Genomic DNA, 18,337 nt, shown 5'->3' with positions numbered 1-18,337 from the left:
TGTGTATGGATCAGAAATGTGTTTGTGAAACTTATTTTTATTTATGGATTTATTTTACATTTATACATACCGATATCCATTTGTGTGTGCATTGAAATATATTTGTGAGAATTGAGTAATTTATATATAGATCACAAAATCCATTTGTGAATCCTTCTCTGTGCATTCATTATTATTGAGACTGTTCTGACCCCTTATCCAATAGCCTGACCCTGTGCACTCCACCGTGTCTTCCATCCCCCGTAGTGCACATGCAGCAAGGACATGGTGAAGATCTCCATGGAGCCCTTCGTGAAGCGCTTCCAGCCCGACCGCTACCCCGCCTGGATGCTGGGGAAGGACCCCACGCAGATAGACCACACCGCCGCCACCCCCAGGACCACGCCCGAGCTGCAGACCTGGCTGCAGCGCCGCCAGAAGAGCAAGCCCTCCAATAAGAGGTAGGCACCGGACGGCGTGGAGGGCGGGCCGTGCATCAGGCGTTGGGGGGCCTCAGGGTTTAAGGCTTCTAATCCATTTTCTGCCCCTGGTTGATGATGCCTTTGAGCAAGACACCTTTCACCCATAATCCCAATGAACTGGAGACGGCTGGCCCGGATTCCTAGTACGGGAGGTATTGATTAGAGTCGACCATAACAAGCACTTTTGAAGCCGTTCATTCTAGCCGTTGCTTGCCACTATAAGCCGCAATGTTATTGGGGAAAACGTACTCCCTGACACTTTTTACGCGCAACCTTTTATTGCAGATAAACCAGCGTCGACCTATTGGCCCATTTAAAATGTGTCTTAAAAGTCAAGTGGGCTCATCCGCCAAATCACTCCAGTCCACACTCTCTTAAAACCGCTTTTCTGTGTTAATCAGGCTTTGAGTTTGAATCCCCTTCAGCACTAACCCATCTGTCTCCCCGCTCTCCCCTGGTGCCCAGTACCACACATTCCCGTACTCGCTCCAAGCGGCTCAGGACCACGGAGGAGCCCCCGGGCCTGGAAGGAGGTGCAGCCCTGAGCGGCGGCGGCTGCAGCAGCAGCAGGAGCAGGAGGAGAGGTCTAGCAGGAGGCCCACTGGGACCCAAGGTACGCCGATCTCAGCAACACACAACCTGCACGCCAGGAGAGGAGGAGGAGGAGGAGGAGCAGGAGGAGGAGGAGGAGGAGGAGGAGAAGGAGGAAGACCACCAGAACTCTCTCCGCCTCCCTGGTAAGAGACTGACTGGTGTTGGCACCAGAATGTATTGTTTCAGGCCTTGTCTGTCTGTCTGTCTGTCTGTCTGTCTGTCTGTCTGTCTGTCTGGTTTCAACAAATTGTTAATGGGCCTTTCTTGCCCTTGTGAAGCCTTGTGTCTCAGTGTTATCCTAATTGAATATTTTAGCAAAAGGGGCATGTTTGGTTTAGGACTTGAATGCAGATCCGTTAATTCTACCATGCTATCTCTCTCTTCCTCTCCTCCATCCCCCCCTCCCAACAGACCCCTGCAGACAGATGTGTGTGGTCAAGGTGAACCGGGTCGAGAGCGACAGACTCAACCTTTGTAAATCAGAGCCATCCCAAACCCCTCTCTCCCTCCCCCCTCACCCCTCCGGCCCTCCGTGTGAGAAAGCCCCCTCGGTAATCGCCGTGGCTCCCAGTAAACCCAAAGGACCCTCGGTCGCAGAGGTCAAACCTCTCACCGCTAAAAGAGCCAATTGTGAGTCTGTGGCGGCCCTCTCAGACCCTCTTGGACCGCGGGACCTGGCCAGCCCTCCGGACCACTCCAGAGGGATTAGCCCACGGAGCAGCCGCCCGGCGGCCCCCTGCCCCCGTACGGCGGCTAACCTCACGGTGTGGCTGCATCCTCTGCACTCAGACAGCCACTCGTCGGGCCCTTCACCCAGCGAGGGAGCCTCTAGGCCCGGAACGAGGACTGAGGAAGAGGGGGGCGGGGCGGATCGGCAGGGTGCCCTCGAAGCTGAGGGGCCGGCTGCCACCACCGCTCACACACACCGCACCGCAGGGGCCTTTTATAACGGCGCGTTGGCAGAGGGCGGCAGGGAGGCGTCAGCCCGCTCGCCCCTAGAGCCGTGGCCCCCCGACTTCACCCCCCCCGACGGCGTGGCGGCAGAGGAAAACCTTTTCCCGCCTCTCCTCACTCCCGAGCTGCCGGCAGAGGGGCCCGAGAACGGCCCCGCTCCCCCCGTGCTCACCCAGGAGATGCCGTCCCTGACGCACGCCGACGCCGGGCTGAGCGAGGTCACGGCGTCCCCGCCGCGGCCGCCTCAGCAGGGGGCGCCTCTGCTGAGGCGCCAAACGCCGGCGGACCCCCCTGCGGCCTTCGACGACGCCGTGACCTCTCTCGCGCCGGCGGCGCTCTCTCGCACGCCTTCTGAGCCTGATGTTCAGCGCGAGCGGCTAGCGAGTGACGGCGGGGGTCCCGGGGTCCCCACCACCGCGGGCAGCGCTGCTGACTTAAGAACTGCTGCCGCCGCTGACGGCGCGGCCGATGTGGTAATGCAGACGGCGGTGCCGGCCGTCGCAGCGGAGAGGGCCCACACTACGTTACGACACTTCAGCCTCAGAGACGGCGCTGCCGTCGCAGAGCTCCCGTTTGAACTAGCAGAGCCCGCGGCCTCCGAGCACCGCGCGGCCGCAGACGAAGCCCCGATCCTGCTCGGCACCGACTCGTTTATGCCCAACGTCTCGAGCCACGACCACAGAGTCCTCTCGGCCCCCCCGCAGCTGCAAAGGCTCGGGCACGAAATGGACGACGCTCTCTTCGAGCCCGGCGCCTTCTCGTCGTCCGGCTACTCATCGAGCCCCTACGAGGAGCCAAAGCCCTTCTCCAGCAGCATCTGGAAGAACCTGACCTCCCCGAGCCCCGCCGTGCTCATCCAGAGCCTGCACGCCGACTTCGCCCACGAGAACCTCCCTTACACCATGTGGACCGAGCCCCAGTACAAGGAGGTCACGGACCCCGACGGGCCCCGGCCCGACGGCGACGCGGCCAATCAGGAAGAAGGGGGCGCGGCTCTCACCTGGGCCCAGCTGGAGCCCACCTCGCTGCTGTCGGTGGGCACCGCCGAGCCCCCGGGGCTGGCGGCGGAGTACGAGCCCTGCAGGGGGGACGCGGAGGCGATGGGGGCCCAGGGAGGGCGCAGGGAGCCGGGTACGGCCGGTGCCCCGGGCTGCCTGGGTCCCGTCACTCCGGGTGCAGCGGAGCAGGTCTCCTTCATGGCGGGAGAGGGGGACGGGCGGGAGGAAGAGGAGCAGAGCAGCGCCCGGGGGGACAGTAGCAGTGAGTCATCCCCATCGTCGGAAGAGGACGAGGAGGAGGAGGAGGAGGAAGACGAGGAGGAAGATGAGGGAGACTGCATGAGTGACTATGAGCAGTGTGATGCGAGGCTGGAACCTGGAGAGGTCTGTCCGGTGAGTATTTTTAAACTGAGCAGGCTTTTTTTTGCAACATTTCATTTGGTCGATTCATATACAAATATTGGAAACTGCTGCTACTTGCTGTGTTGTCCATGGGACTAACCAAAGAACACAAGATAGAACACCATTGTGAGTTCACACACACACACACACACACACACACACACACACACACACACACACACACACACACACACACCCCCACCCCCACCTTGATGTTTGACAACAATGTGTTGTGCTGCTTTGTGTTCCAGTACCCTGCTCAATCCGTGAAGAGGACGAGTAAGAGCTGGCGCCACCCTCTGAGGAAACCCACGGCCAGGGCTGTGCCCACTGCTGTGAAGCAGCAGACCACCAGTGACGATGGTGGGTCACACACACACTCTCTCTCTCTCTCTCTCTCTCTCTCTCTCTCTCTCTCTCTCTCTCTCTCTCTCTCTCTCTCTCTCTCTCTCTCTCTCTCTCTCTCTCTCTCTCTCTCTCTCTCTCTCTCTCTCTCTCTCTCTCTCTCTCTCTCTCTCTCTCTCTCTCTCTCTCTCTCTCTGTGTTGTGGGGTGAGTTAGAATGTGTGGTAGGGAGATGTGGCGGTAGGAGACACAGCTGCTTGGCACTGTGTCGGGAGTTGTGGTATTGGTACTTGTGGCTATGCTAGAATCGCGTTCCAATCTGGACTATGTCGTTAATTATTCAGTCAAGTTGCACTGTGATTCCGACCTTGCAGTAAACGTTTAAAACAGCGTTACCATAACAGAGAGGGAGTACAGGGCGAGGACACAAAGCCTCATTTGCTGATGTGTTACTGATGTTGTCTAGAAAGGGTTCAGAGATCTCGTGTGATCAGCTCCCCCATCCCCTCAAACCGAGGGGGACGCAGTGAGCCGGGTGGAAACCTGGGTTTGTGATAAGGTTCAGAGTGCTTGGCCCAGTGAACATTGGATGGTGGTTGGCCAGGGTCTGTACTCCTTTTGACCTTAGGTATAGCGGCTGTACATTATTTTAAGTATATATTTTCTTTTGTTTTTGGTAAGACAGTTCTGGGAAAACATTTGCCTACTAACTGACTTCTGACTGAATCGTGCAAGGCAAATCAATTTAACCAGGTGTATATCAGGTTGTAACTTTGATAGTTTTGTACCAGATATTATAGCACATTTAACACTGGGGTTTGCCTGTGGGGTGACGGGTTATCTTTCTATCTCGCTATAAATGGATAGTTGGTCTCTGTATTTCTTTCAGTGGTGGGGGTGGTACTCGAGTAGAAAAATATTACTGTTGGGCACATTTCACTGTTCCCCCTATGAGAAAATGGATCTCCTTTAAATTATTTTATTGGAAAAATAAGCAAATTCAAAGGAGCATATTTCCACGTTCTACTATGTGAGTAATGTTTCAAATCAGGGCTTTTGCTTCTTATCCGTGACTCGTTCCTGCATATTTTTGTAAAGAGTTATGCGTGTGTGCATTTATATTTGTTGAAAGATCAAAATCACGCTATAGCACATTGACCTCTGGAAATAAACTAGTCTGCCTTATTTTTCCCCCCAATCTTATTTTCTCATTAAATGATCCGTCTGACGTCAGTGTGCACATGAACATGGATTAGATTTATATCACAGTTCATGTGACCGCGCCATGACCTAGTGATGGATGTCACATTCCTCATGGTTTCTGAGAAGGAACATCCAATACACATGCACTGTGTCCAAAGAGAGACTCCCGACACACGCACACACGCTCACACACACGGGCTAATTATCCTGTTGGTCAGTCCTTTTTAGTTGTTTATTCCAAAATATAACCATGGAATGATCATCTAATGCTCCGTGTCTGCACTTTTATGACAACAATCGGTCTTTCGGTTAAAGAGGCGGGTGTAGATTCATTGAAAATATAATTCATATCATTACATTTTCAGACTCATTTGATAATCGGCCCCAAATGATGGGAAGTGGATTTGATCAAGCGTTAACCCTACTAACACTACAGGAGTGCACGGGGGACCGGGCGATCCACAGCCTCTCCTGCACTCGATATGCACGGCGCATCCTGGCCTCAGACTCACCGTTAGGGACTCAATTAACAAAAAACACCAGAGCGAGAGAAGTGTCTGCCTCTCTTCAGGTGCAGATAAACACAGATGGTCCCAAGGGCACTCCGACACCAGCATTTCTCCAGCCATGGATTTTCCTTCAGGCTTCAATGTCTTATGTGTTCCAATACGATTTATTTATTGATTTAATTTCAATCCTAAATCGTCATCGCTGGGCCTTCACAGAGTGGTCTACTGGGGTGTGTTTGAGAGGTTCTGTTAACGTCTCTCTCTCTTTCTCTCTCTCTCTCTCTCCCTCCTCCTCCCTCCGGCCTTGTTCAGAGCCCATGGACGTCAACCCGGCCGATGGCGGCGAACAGGAAATGGAGCTCTGGGCTAAGCCCCTCCTCTTCCTGTGGCAGAGCAGGAAGCCGTGTTTCACAGCGGAGAAGGAGTACAACGCCAACGCCGCCACCATGCAGCCGCACTGCGCCGTGTGCACGCTCTTCATGGCCTACTACCAGGTGGGGGGGGGGGGACACACACTCTGATAACTCTCAATGCCTGATAATCATCACCCGTGCCTCTCGGTGTATAAACCTTCACCTCCATTTTTGGCCCTTAAAGGTGCTACAGATCAGATTGGAGAGTCAGCGGCAGAGTGCGTTGTCTTTAAATGAACAGCCCAAAAATGGCCCCTCTTTTTTTTTTCCCCCGCAAAAAGGAGAAATTGTGAAATATAACTTCTAGTTGAAAATCCGAGTATTTATTTGGCTCGATAATTTGCCGCACGTTAAAGTAGTGAATCATTTCGGAGGACCACAGAGCGGCTTACCATTTGAAGACCGACCCATTCCCACAAGTCAGCGACAACCCTGCTCTGTGGATAACCCCCCCGCCCTCTGTCTCGACCGCCCGCAGGCTGAAGACAAAGCGGAGGACGCCAAGTCCTCCCCGGGGTCCGCCGTCCACGCCGCCCCGCTCCAGGACCCCTCCTCCCCGGGCCCCCCCAACCACGGGGGTCTGAGGAGGACCAAGCCCCTGGTGCCGGAGATCTGCTTCTCCTACCGGGAGCAGAACGGGCCGCCAACCCCCACCAACCCCCGGCTGCAGGAGGACGGCTCCTCGGCGCTGCTCTCCTGCCAGGGCTGCTGTCTGCAGGTCCACGCAAGTAAGGGCCCCGCGCATCCGGCCTGGCCCCTGGGGGCCACACTATGCCTCTCTCTGCAGGCCGCTCTGGTCCCTGGGGGTCCCACTCTGCCTCTCTCTGCAGGCCGCTCTGGTCCCTGGGGGTCACACTTTGCCTCGCTCTGCAGGCCGCTCTGGTCCCTGGGGGTCACACTCTGCCTCGCTCTGCAGGCCGCTCTGGTCCCTGGGGGTCCCACTCTGCCTCTCTGCAGGCCGCTCTGGTCCCTTGGGGTCCCACTCTGCCTCTCTCTGCAGGCCGCTCTGGTCCCTGGGGGTCTCACTCTGCCTCCCTCTGCAGGCCGCTTTGGCCTCCAGCCCCTTAGCATTACAATCACACAGAGAGAGACAACAGCTAGGACCATGCAGTCGTAGGGGGGGGGTTCAGTTCACGTTTTAACATGGTGCGCAGCGGGGTGCTTGTCATTTCTAAAACGATGGCGGGGCCTGATGAAAGGGTGGCAATCGACAGAGTGCTGTGGAGAGAATAACAATGTTAAAAGATTAACAGAATATTTGCGCATAAGGCTTTTTTCAGAAGACTCTGCTTCCAACCGCATCCGACAAGAGCCTCACTCAGTTATTTAATCTGATTTGCTGGGTTTTTAGAAAAACTTAAGGTCGCGTCCATATGTGGAAATCGATGGCTGCCCAGCCAAGGCCAAACATATTTATGGCGAAACGCAAACCCGAATTTCCTGATGGTCTCACGAGGCAAAATGCACCAGCATATATCAAGTGAATGTCATTTCAATGATATATTCATGTACTTTCCCAATCTCGAGGGTATCCTGAAAGAGACCTCTTATCACCTATGATAAGTCATGTTAATGCGCACATATGCTCTCAATTGTTAAAGCAAAGCTTATCGGAAAGCATCTATTCTGATCCAGCGGAGAAAAAAAAAGACCCATTTAAACAGCTTAGTGTAAACTGGATCGAAAGAGTGGCTCAAAGCAGTGCGGGACAACGCTCCACTGGTTCTCCCATCTTCCCAACATCTGCCCGTCGTCTCAGACAGGCCCAGTCCTTTCCGTGTAGTGGAGCGCGCGACCGCTCATCCAGCGGTGTGCCAAGTTCCAGCGGTAGTGGTACATTTTGCACCGTCGATGTAACAAGTTCAGCGGGTTTAAGCTCCGGCTTTTTTCCCCCCTGCAATTTTCCAGCCCCGTTCTCTCCCCCTCCCCACGTACCTCTCATCTCTTTGCGGTCCGCAGTGTTTTATTCCCCCCGTCAGCTGAATGAGGGTGAATCCTCCGTCTTACCACGAACACTTCCTGTCCAACAGACAGGGCCAATGCCGCAGATTGCAACCAAAAAAAAGGCCTCACATACACTCAGAAGCGCAGCGAGTAAAAACAAGCCCAGGGTGCAGCGCACACACACACACGCTTACAAAACATTTCCTTATTATTCACTCAGCTCAGGTCGCTCTGTTCCTCCCCCCCCCCCCCCCACCCAAAACATTGAACCAATATCTTAATCTCTTGGTTTCTATCAGAGATGCAGATACATGCACACATGCTAGAAATGTTTCTCTCCAGTAATCTGTTCTCACACTGTCCCAGGCCAGCAGCTTAGTGTTGACTGCTCTGTATCCCTCATTTCTAGATCTACAGGGCCTCATATGTCCAGAGCTAGGACACATTTCAAGCGTGTGTGTGTGTGTGTGTGTGCGTGTGCGTGTGGGTGCGATCTTCTGACATTGTTGAAAAAGCCACAGCTTTGGATTTGAGACCTTAACAATAAATATCGTATTCCTGCTGCAATGTTATTTGAACTCTTGAAAGGAAAAGAGGTTAGCTCCATTATTTCTTTCCAGAGGTTGGCTTTGGTCAGCGGGAGTGCGGTAAAGGCATGCATAGTTTGGCTTTCTTTGATTTACTTTCATATAAATGAAGAAAAGAGCATGGGGATACTTTTCTTTTTGGTGCATGTCTGAAGGCCCTCGTTTGTTGGTTCTAAGGAGTTGCCAAATTAGAAAGTGATCTCCTTCACTTCACTGCGGTGCCCCCTCATCACGTGCGCGGCGTTTCCCCCTCTAAACGCTCCCGCGCAAACAGGAAGCCGCGGGTGTTGGTTCACGCTGGCAGTGTTATTATCGGGTTGACTATTATTCATCCTTGTCGGCCGGGTTTCTGAACGACGTCGCTCCCTGAAGGATATACTTCAGGAACGGGTCGCATCTGTGGACCTTTGGTCGAAGCAGGCAGCGCAGACGCACACAATCACAGGCACAGACATGCACGCACACGCACACAGTTTATCTCGCAAAGAAATGCCTTGTTTTTCATTCGTCGGGTTGTTGCGCAGCCACTGCGGGAATTAGCATCAATATCTATAAACACACAGCCCTGATAGCCCACCCACAGCGATCCTCCATCACCACATAAGTAAGCGCCTCCGGGGTCTTCTGCATGGAGGAGAGCCACCGGCCCGTCACCGAGCAGCGGGAACCACGACGGCACCGTGGAAACTTTGGTGGTGGGGAAATGGCATGTGGCGTTTGCGTGTGACCGTGTTTGTCCACTTTGCTCCCCTATTGAAACGGGTTTCCTCATAATGGAGGGGGAATATTTGAGTCCCTGGCCGCAGTCGCGCGTCCCGCCGTTAAACGGCCGGGCTGACGCTTTGCTCTCGCCATCTTCGACAGTTTGGTTTTGCAGCGCGGTTGTTGGTTTTTCTCGTCTTCATTAGCTCGTTCCTCAAGCCCGTAGGCGGGATAATAGTTGTTCTCCCACAGATGTTGTTCTCAACTTCTCTTCCCGTGGTTGTTTCTCAGGCTGCTACGGAGTCACGGCAGAGGACGTCAGAGAGGAGTGGTCATGTGACCGCTGCACGGCGGAGCGCTTCAACGCGGTACGCATGTCCGAGCACACACACACACACACACACACGCACACATTCTGCCTCACCCCAGCACACACACCGCCTGACCCCAGCACACACACACACCGCCTCACCCCAGCACACACACACTGCCTCACCCCAGCACCCACACACACCCTCACCCTGCGTTCTCCCCAGATTAACATGCACGCACATGCAAGTACAGACACAAGTACACTGATGCAAACACACAAACAAACACGCACACAGGCAACGCTGATGCAAGCACTCGCACAAGCACAAACACAAGCGTGCACACCCAAAAAACACAAACAAAGACCCAATTACCCAAGCATACGCACACATACAGTCTAGCAAACAGAGCCATAGGTAGGAATGACTTGAATAGGCTGAGAGCAGACCGAGAATGTCTCTCTTATGCCAAGTGGTGTCGGTGGTCCCTCCGCCCTGAATCCCCTGCTCCTGCACCTTGTCCTTCACAGGAGTGCTGCCTCTGTAACCTCCGGGGCGGCGCGCTGAAGAGAACCACAGATGACCGGTGAGATGCTTCAGACTCCGCCTGTCAGCAATCACTCCGAGTGGCTCTCCTCTGAGCCCCAGGTGCTACGGTATGTGTGTGTTTATGAATGTGTGTGTGTGTGTGTGTGCAGGTGGGCCCATGTGATGTGCGCCATAGCTCTGCCAGAGGCGAGGTTCAGCCACGAGGCCAAGAGGAGTCCCATCGACACCAGCATGATCCCTCTGCAGAGATACCGCCTGGTAAGGACACGCACACACACACACACACACACACACAGAGACACAACCACACACAGAAACAAACAAACACAGACACACACACACAAACACACTCACACAAACCTAGGAACACACTTACACACATGCCCTCACAGACAAACACACACATAGGTACACACGCACACACACAAGCATTGGAACACACACACGCATGCCAGCGAATTCAGTGCAGGAATTCCCCCGTCCTTGAGGACTCAGTCTAATTAATGAAGTGTTAGCAGCTCTAATTAACAATGTGAGACGAACATGCCCACAATCAAAACTAGATAATTACCACGAGTGGGTAGAAGTGTGTGTGTGTGTGTGTGTGTGTGTGTGTGTGTGTGTGTGTGTGTGTGTGTGTGTGTGTGTGTGTGTGTGTGTGTGTGTGTGTGTGTGTGTGTGTGTGTGTGTGTGTGTGTGTGTGTGTGCGCGCACATGGGGGCATGTGTGTGTCATGCATTTGGCCGCGGATTGAATTAGTTTGTGCATTTAAGCTTGGTTTTTAGGTGTGTGTGTGTGTGTGAGACGAGAGAGCTGCAGAGTGGATCAGCAGACCTGACACGTTGACACTATAGTTAGCTCTGTGCTGCGGGCATCTGGAAAGCTCAGCAGAACGATGAGGAGAGACGATCACCCGGGCTAACGCTGGCTGGTGGAAAGGGTGGCCAATATTTACCCAGACATCCCTGGTGAGCATTCATGCTACGTGTTAGCGTGATGTTGACCGGGAGCCCCTCTCACGGTAGGTGTCGTTGCGAGTGGCAGCTCTGACACATGTCAACAAGAAGCGTTAGTTAGACGCCATGGATACAATGAAAATATCCTCGGTGAATTGTGTTGGTGTGTGTGTGTGTGTGTGTGTGTGTGTGTGTGTGTGTGTGTGTGTGTGTGTGTGTGTGTGTGTGTGTGTGTGTGTGTGTGTGTGTGTGTGTGTGTGTGTGTGTGTGTGTGTGTTTCGGGCTGCGTTATGGGAACGGAACGAGGGAACCACAAATGCAGCTCATGTTTCACTGTCAGCCGTGCGTTTCCAGAGGCTTTGAAGGCTCATATTCTCCCAAAAGTGCTGGTTTGACCAAAATCAGGGAAATTGAACAGAGTAAATCATAGTCGAAAAGGCAATATACATGATTCTTTCTGAGGGTTTGAAATTACTGCTAAAATGGCTCTGCGCCGGGGCATCTATAATTTCACCCCTTAGTCATGTTTGCTCTCAGATAATATACATCCTGTGTTTTCGTTATATATTATTCATGAGGGCAGTGTCTATTTTCCTTCCCTTATTCCTTCTTTAGGTCAACATGGTTCACGGCAGAATAGACTTCAGTGTTCTCATCTTGTATCCCCCGACAATGACCGTAATATATCAGGACACGGAATGCCTCGCGGCCTCATCAAAGAACCTATATCTCATGCTGGTCATGGACCGCCCGCCACCTCCACAACACATTAGAACAATCAGCGGACGGGAGGGGGAGGGGGGGACGGGGAGGGGGAGGGAGGGGATACCCTCTGGTCCGTCCTTCATGGTCAATGTTGTGCTTCCGGTAAATGGACCACTCTGTCTTCAGGCACTAACTCCCCCCCAACCCTCACTCAGCACTTTCCACTCCATGTCCCCTTGTCAGAAACACACTTCCGCACACACACGCAGACACACACAGTTGTCTCACACACACACACACACACACACACACACACACACACACACACACACACACACACACACACACACACACACACACACACACACACACACACACACACACACACACACACACACACACACACAGAGAGCTGTCACAGACTCACACTGACTGATGAGGACATTTAGGGACGAGACGAATCCCACACAGTGGTCCGTCCTCGGACACTGGCGTCGTGTTCATACCGTGTGCGCCTCGGGTGATGGAGCCCAGTGTGTTTAGTAAATGGTGTGTGTGTGTGTGAGGCGTCTGTTGTTGGCCGTGTCCAGTTGTTCTCCTGCTTCTTCTTGAAACTGCGTTTAGCGAGCCACGTGCCCAAAAACAACGGCCTGGACCCGGCGTCCGCGCAGGCGGGCCAGCTCATTCATCATTTACCGCCAACACGCGGAAACACACATCCGCACTCTCGCACACTAACACACACACACTCCCACACACATTCATAATTTACTGTGGGAATGTTCTTAACACATGGCTCAACACCAGAATTCAAAAGCAACCCAGTGACTGCACAGGCATGGAGCGCGGGGCCACACACGCGCCCACGTGCACACAGCTAGTCTATTCACATATTCCCACGTCATGAACCCCACCCCGTGCTCCGATACGGGGAAGACATCAACAGCACACGTGCGTCCTGCTGATCAAACTGCACGGATGTGATCTGAACCATGGACCAGTACTCAGTCCAACGCTGTCTGTGTGGAGAAATGGCCTCCCTGAAACGCTGCCTTACTTATTCACCGTGCGCAGTGAGGAGGAGTCTAAAAAGTTAGCTCTGACCCCAGAGGACCCACATTTTCAAGAAAGATTGCCAGAATGAGCGACTTGTACTTCAAGTTTGAAAAGCCTGCCAGCCTTTTGGGCTGCCCTGCAAAAAATGGTGCTGGTGAAATAAAATGGCACGCTTTAATGATGGATAATAATCTGAAGACAGGCCCAACTGATACCCTAATCGCAATTGCCTCCACAAATTCGTTTGAAGGGGTATAATTGAATCAACGCTAAATCCACTAGATTAGATCAGCTAGTTTGGGAAAAACCCCAAGTACCCCAAATGGTTGACTTTTTTACGCACCTTTCGTACGGAACGATTGAAAAATGAAAAGGTTGCCCAAGGCCGGGACCCTCGCTAACGCTTGAAATCCGCTTTACAGCCGTAGCATCCCGGGCCTGTGGGTACGGGCGCCATGCTCGCCACGCTAAACGCAGAGTTACACTAAGCATTGTTTACCATTTACACATCTGCTGGTCTCCAAGGAGTTACTGCCAGGAGAAGGATGCATAAATATGGAGAGGGAGAGAGAGCAGAGGATATTTTATTGTGGCGGGGGAGAGAGGGAGAGGGGAGAGAGGGAGAGGGGAGAGATGTGCTATAATGGGGGAGTGCCGTCATTTTTTCCTCGTCCAGCGGTGGAGGAAATAAGAGGGGTGGGGGGGGGGGTGGGTGGTGGTGGAGGCCGTGGTGGAGGGAAACAGACTTGATGGGCTGGTTGGTACAGCAACAGCAGAATGCGCGTGCAGGAACATGGGGGAACATTGTGTTTGTTCAGCAATTTTGTTGTGTAGTTGCTGCCAGCTGCCCATCACTCGGCGAACTGAGGAGGAAATGAATCTAATAACGGACCCGCCGCCCTACTGGTGGATGTGTGACCTCACATGAGGTCGTCTGGTCGACTCCAATTCCACAGCTCTCTTGTAATGCAGCAGCAAAATAACATGTTCTCCGTCGACCTCTTTGCTTTCTGCCCAGCTCTCTCTCTCTTGCGCTCTCTCTCTCTCTCTCTCTCGCTCTCTCTCTCTTGCGCTCTCTTGCGCTCTCGCTCTCTCTCTCTCTTGCGCTCTCTTGCGCTCTCGCTCTCTCTCTCTCTCTCTCTCTCTCTCTCTCTGCCCCTCTCCAATCTCCCCACTCCCATGGTCTCTCTCCCAGCTCTTACTCTCTCTTATACTGAATCCAATAACAGAATAGAATAAATTGACCCATCAGCGTCTACATCTCCGGGGCATTTTCTCCTGGAATTGGGGAACGGTGTCTTGGTGCTGCGGCCCCTCTTCACTGGGTCTCCATTACCTGGACCTGCGGCTATAATTCATCACGGCCAATCAAGTCCTAGGGGGTTAGACCCACCCCCCCCAAGGTGTAGTCCCGCCCCCCCCCCCCCAAGGTGCAGTCCCACCCCCCCAAGTTGCAGTCCCGCCCCCCCAAGGTGTAGCCACGGCCGACCGGTTCATTGACATGTTGGAAAGCCTGAAAGGCAGCAGCTCTCCCCTTACAGAAGTGATGACTAGGCAGACAGACTATTTGCCTAAACGTTCAACAAATGGTCTCAAAGTCACTAACTATGTCCATCTAACTCAATATGTCAGAGTGGTTGAGTTGCATGGATCTGTAGCTGTAGGTGTCATCCCTTCCGGGGCGGGACGGACCAGAGGCTGGTCCGGGAACCGACAACTGAAAGGGGGCGGGATTAAGCCTTGTTTCCTGGTTCGTTATTGAGAATTGAATGGGTGTATTTCTACAGTGGCAGTGTCTTCATTAGGACACCCCTTTCCAGCAAGGGGTCGCCCTGCAGGGTCTGTAGGGCGCAGTTTAACGCCGCTCTCCGGCCGCTCCACAGAAGTGCACATACTGCCACAAGCGCTGCTCGGGGAAGCGGCACGCCGGGGCCTGCATCCAGTGCTCCTACGGCCGCTGCCCCACCTCCTTCCACGTCACCTGCGCCCACGCGGCCGGCGTCACCATGGAGCCCGACGACTGGCCCTACGTCGTGTCCATCACCTGCCACCGGCACCAGTCACGGAGCTCCGCTGCGGTGAGTTACAAAGGGAGGGGTTCCGTGGGGAGCTGCCTGCACAGGCTCTTTGTCTCTCATTGACAAAATTAATTGGATCCACTTTTACATTTAGGGCGTTTAGCAGACGCTTTTATCCAAAGCCACATACAATAAGAACATTTTCAGAAGAAAGGGATGCAACAATATATCGCCGTCGGTATCGTCAGGATGTTCATAGAAACAGGTGTCCAGCACTAACAATTGCTAGGTTAACCCATTCCCCGTATACAATAAAGATAGCTCGGATAAGACGCTACACGATGCTAAGTACTATTCTTAAATGCCAAGACTCAAAATCCGACGCACGCACGCACGCACGCACGCACGCACGCACGCACGCACGCACGCACGCACACAACTCCCCAGCGGTCTGAGCGGCGCCGTCTGCCCTGTGTGTCCCAGAAGCAGCGGGCCAGCGAGGCGGCCATCTCCCTGGGCCAGACGGTCATCTCCAAACACAAGAACCTGCGCTACTACAGCAGCAGGGTGACGCAGGTCAGCTCGCAGGCCTTCTACGAGGTCATGTTCGACGACGGCTCCTTCTCCAACGACACCTACCCCGAGGACATCGTGGTGAGGCCCCCGGGCGATGCACGCACAGGCAGAACTGCCGTTTTATCACCCTGAACAAAGAAATTACGCATACACACATTACACACGCACACATAACACACACACACGCACGCATAACACCCTCTACACACACACACATAAAACATACACACTCATATGATCACTGTCTCACTGCCTCACTCGCACAATCACTGCCTCACTCGCACACTCACTGTCTCGCTCACTCACACAATCACTGCCTCACTCACACAATCACTGCCTCACTCACACAATCACTGCCTCACTCACACAATCACTGCCTCACTCACACAATCACTGCCTCACTCACACAATCACTGTCTCACTCACACAATCACTGTCTCACTCACTCACTCCCACAATCAATACCTCACTCACACAATCACTGTCTCACTCAGCCTTTTACTACAAGCAAACACACCACACAAGCGTTAATTCATGCAGCCTTATTCATAAATACACACCAATTTAGGATCGTAAACCTTCCCTGGTAAGAAGAGGGATTTGTCAGGCGAGCGGTAATGAGCTTTTGTTTAATTGCTGCAGAATGGCGCTGACAGCTGCTGTGACTGACACTAATAGTCTATTGAACCTATTGAATTCAATAGCATCCTCTCCCCGTTGAGCCCAGTCCCAGTGTGCGCTGAGCCCTAGCTCTGCTGCTCTCCCCACAGAGCCGGGACTGTGTGAGCCTGGGGCCCCCCGAGGTGGGGGAGGCGGTGCAGGTAAAGTGGCCCGACGGCCTCTACTACGGAGCCAAGTACCTGGGGTCCAACACCACCCACATGTACCAGGTACCAGCCCCCCGCACGCCGGACGCACACACACACACACCTGCAAACACACGGCCCGATCTGGGGTTTACAGGGGAACTTTTCCAGTGTAATGGGGGCCGGGGGGGGGGATGGGAGCTGGGGGGGGGGGGGGGGGGGGGGGGGGGGGTTGGGGGAGGGGGAAGATGGGAGCTGGGGGGGGGGGGGGGGGGGGAGCAGGGGAGCTGGGAGCTGCGTTCATATTTGATCCACTGTACCAGTTAACCTGGCGACGTCATCGAGGAGGAAGGAGATGGAAGCCTGGGGCCCAGAAGGGACACAGAACTCAAACCAGCTCAACTGACAACACTTCCCACTGCTGCCTGTTGTCAGCCCCCCCCCCCAGGCCTATGTATAGAGAGAGGAACAGAGAGCAGATAGCTGGTGGTGCTGAAGAAATGGCTGGATGATGTTTGGAGGACGGACATCAATAGAGTGGGAGGAAGAGCTCGGCGAATATGCCCCGTGGGGGACGGGGGGGGGGGGGGGGGGGGGAGAGAGAGGGAGGACGACAATCTGCATTATTCAAACTCACTGAAATATTCACCGCGCAGAAAGACAGGCTGCTGCTGCTTCCACTTAGGCTTTATTTAGTGGGGCTGGGCGTCAACCATTAGACATGCACAACTGGCCCCGTGACGCACACACACACCGTGGAGCCGTGCACACTTATGAGGCGAAGTGGGCCAAGTGGGAAGGAACAGCTCTCCATTGTACGGGGAGGTGTGCTTCCGGTAGGAACATTTTAAGAGGCTCGGCTTCTAAGGGCCGTGAAATGTAGGTCGTTGGAAAAGTGCAGAAGACGAGGTGGGTTTATCACCGTTGACCTGGCGGTAAAAGGAGAGGCAGTGAAATGTGAACGTCACCAGAGGGGAGATAAAGTGTCTGAAATATGACTCCCCGGCTTGTATCCCCCCCCAAGGTGGAGTTTGAAGATGGCTCCCAGGTTCTGGCCAAGAGGGAGGATGTGTACACCCTGGAAGAAGACCTGCCTAAAAAGGTGAAAGGAAGACTTGTAAGTGTCCGACCGTGCGGTCTGCTTTAGAGAGGGAGCTCCCACTCCCGGCCGGCCTTGACTCAGATCAGGGTGGGTGTGAAATGACCAGCGCTCTTGTATGTTGGGAATGGGCACCGCGCTAAACGGTTTGTACAGAATGCTCTACTTCAGTGGCTTTGACCTCTTTTGGGAGTGTGACCCTCTCGAAAAACGCATTGACAGCTTTGCATAAAAAGTAGCAGGGTGACATGTTTACATTTTTAGCGGCGCCCTAGTGATAAACCCTGGCCAATTAGATACGAGTTTGAATTCAACGCTCACCTTTATGTTAAAAAAAAAAGTGTGTGGCCAATCAATTTACATTTTGTTGTAGGATTATTTTTATTGTACCAAGCCAGATATTATTTCCACCACCCATCATATCTATGATGTTGGGCCCTAGCTCTCCATGGCCGGACAGGACGGGACTGGCTTCCCGGCGTAATCCCCTCCTTCCTGTGTGTCTCTAGTCCACGGCCTCCAGCATGCGCTTCCAGGACACCTTCTTCACCACGCAGGTGGAGAGGAAGCGCCAGCGCACGCCCAACTCCCGCTTCCAGAAGGACTACGTGGCTCTGTCGGCCAGGAGCTCCTGGGAGCCACGCAGCCCGAAGGGCAAGTGAGGAAGACCACCATGAGGAGGAAGAAGGACGGGTTGGATTAATCTGCAGATCAACGACAAATGAATGCACTGAATTGAGAGAGGGGATTTGTGATCGATGGATGGGGGGGGTTGTGTGTGTGTGTGTGTGTGTGTGTGTGTGTGTGTGTGCGAAGCTGCCGCTAGGATGGAGCCTAGGATCTCTAATGTCCGCACCACAGAGGTTATGCACAGTGTTAAAGGCTGAGGCAGTCTGTACTACCATCCCTCTCCTTAAATCAAGTTTTTTGTTTTTTTTCCTGCTCCATACTGAGATTGAGAATCAGATTAGACGGTCTGCACTAGGGATCGACCGATATATCGGTCGGCCGATATTATCGGCCGATATTCGCGTTTTTTACGTGTATCGGTATCGGCCGATACGCGGCCGATTTTCGCCAATTTTTTTTTCGCCAATTTTTTTTTTTATTTTTTTTTTTTTACTTGTTCTACCTCACCTGTTTTTACTAT

The 18,337-nt window shown here is 53.5% G+C and overlaps 1 protein-coding gene across 4 annotated transcripts in view; it reads left to right on the top strand.

Moving 5' to 3' along the window:
• The window catches only part of kdm4c (lysine (K)-specific demethylase 4C), a 28,346-nt gene extending 10,247 nt beyond the window's left edge, over positions 1-18,099 (top strand). For 2 of the 4 annotated variants that reach the window (XM_030351619.1, XM_030351620.1), the window contains exons 9-22: positions 247-440; positions 927-1,198; positions 1,467-3,400; positions 3,661-3,772; positions 5,778-5,959; positions 6,357-6,606; positions 9,403-9,479; positions 9,953-10,008; positions 10,121-10,229; positions 14,572-14,766; positions 15,190-15,360; positions 16,053-16,172; positions 17,113-17,205; positions 17,697-18,099. In XM_030351619.1, coding sequence (XP_030207479.1) covers positions 247-440; positions 927-1,198; positions 1,467-3,400; positions 3,661-3,772; positions 5,778-5,959; positions 6,357-6,606; positions 9,403-9,479; positions 9,953-10,008; positions 10,121-10,229; positions 14,572-14,766; positions 15,190-15,360; positions 16,053-16,172; positions 17,113-17,205; positions 17,697-17,849 — 3,918 coding nt within the window. In that variant the 3' untranslated portion in view covers positions 17,850-18,099. The remainder of the gene's footprint in view (positions 1-246; positions 441-926; positions 1,199-1,466; positions 3,401-3,660; positions 3,773-5,777; positions 5,960-6,356; positions 6,607-9,402; positions 9,480-9,952; positions 10,009-10,120; positions 10,230-14,571; positions 14,767-15,189; positions 15,361-16,052; positions 16,173-17,112; positions 17,206-17,696) is intronic. The other 2 variants (XM_030351621.1, XM_030351622.1) reach the window with 2 other exon arrangements.
• The last annotated feature ends 238 nt before the right edge of the window (positions 18,100-18,337 follow it).

The sequence above is a fragment of the Gadus morhua genome, chromosome 3, assembly GCF_902167405.1.
Source record: "Gadus morhua chromosome 3, gadMor3.0, whole genome shotgun sequence".
Classification (NCBI taxonomy): Eukaryota; Metazoa; Chordata; class Actinopteri; order Gadiformes; family Gadidae; genus Gadus; species Gadus morhua.
This window is presented reverse-complemented; position numbering and strand designations above follow the sequence as displayed.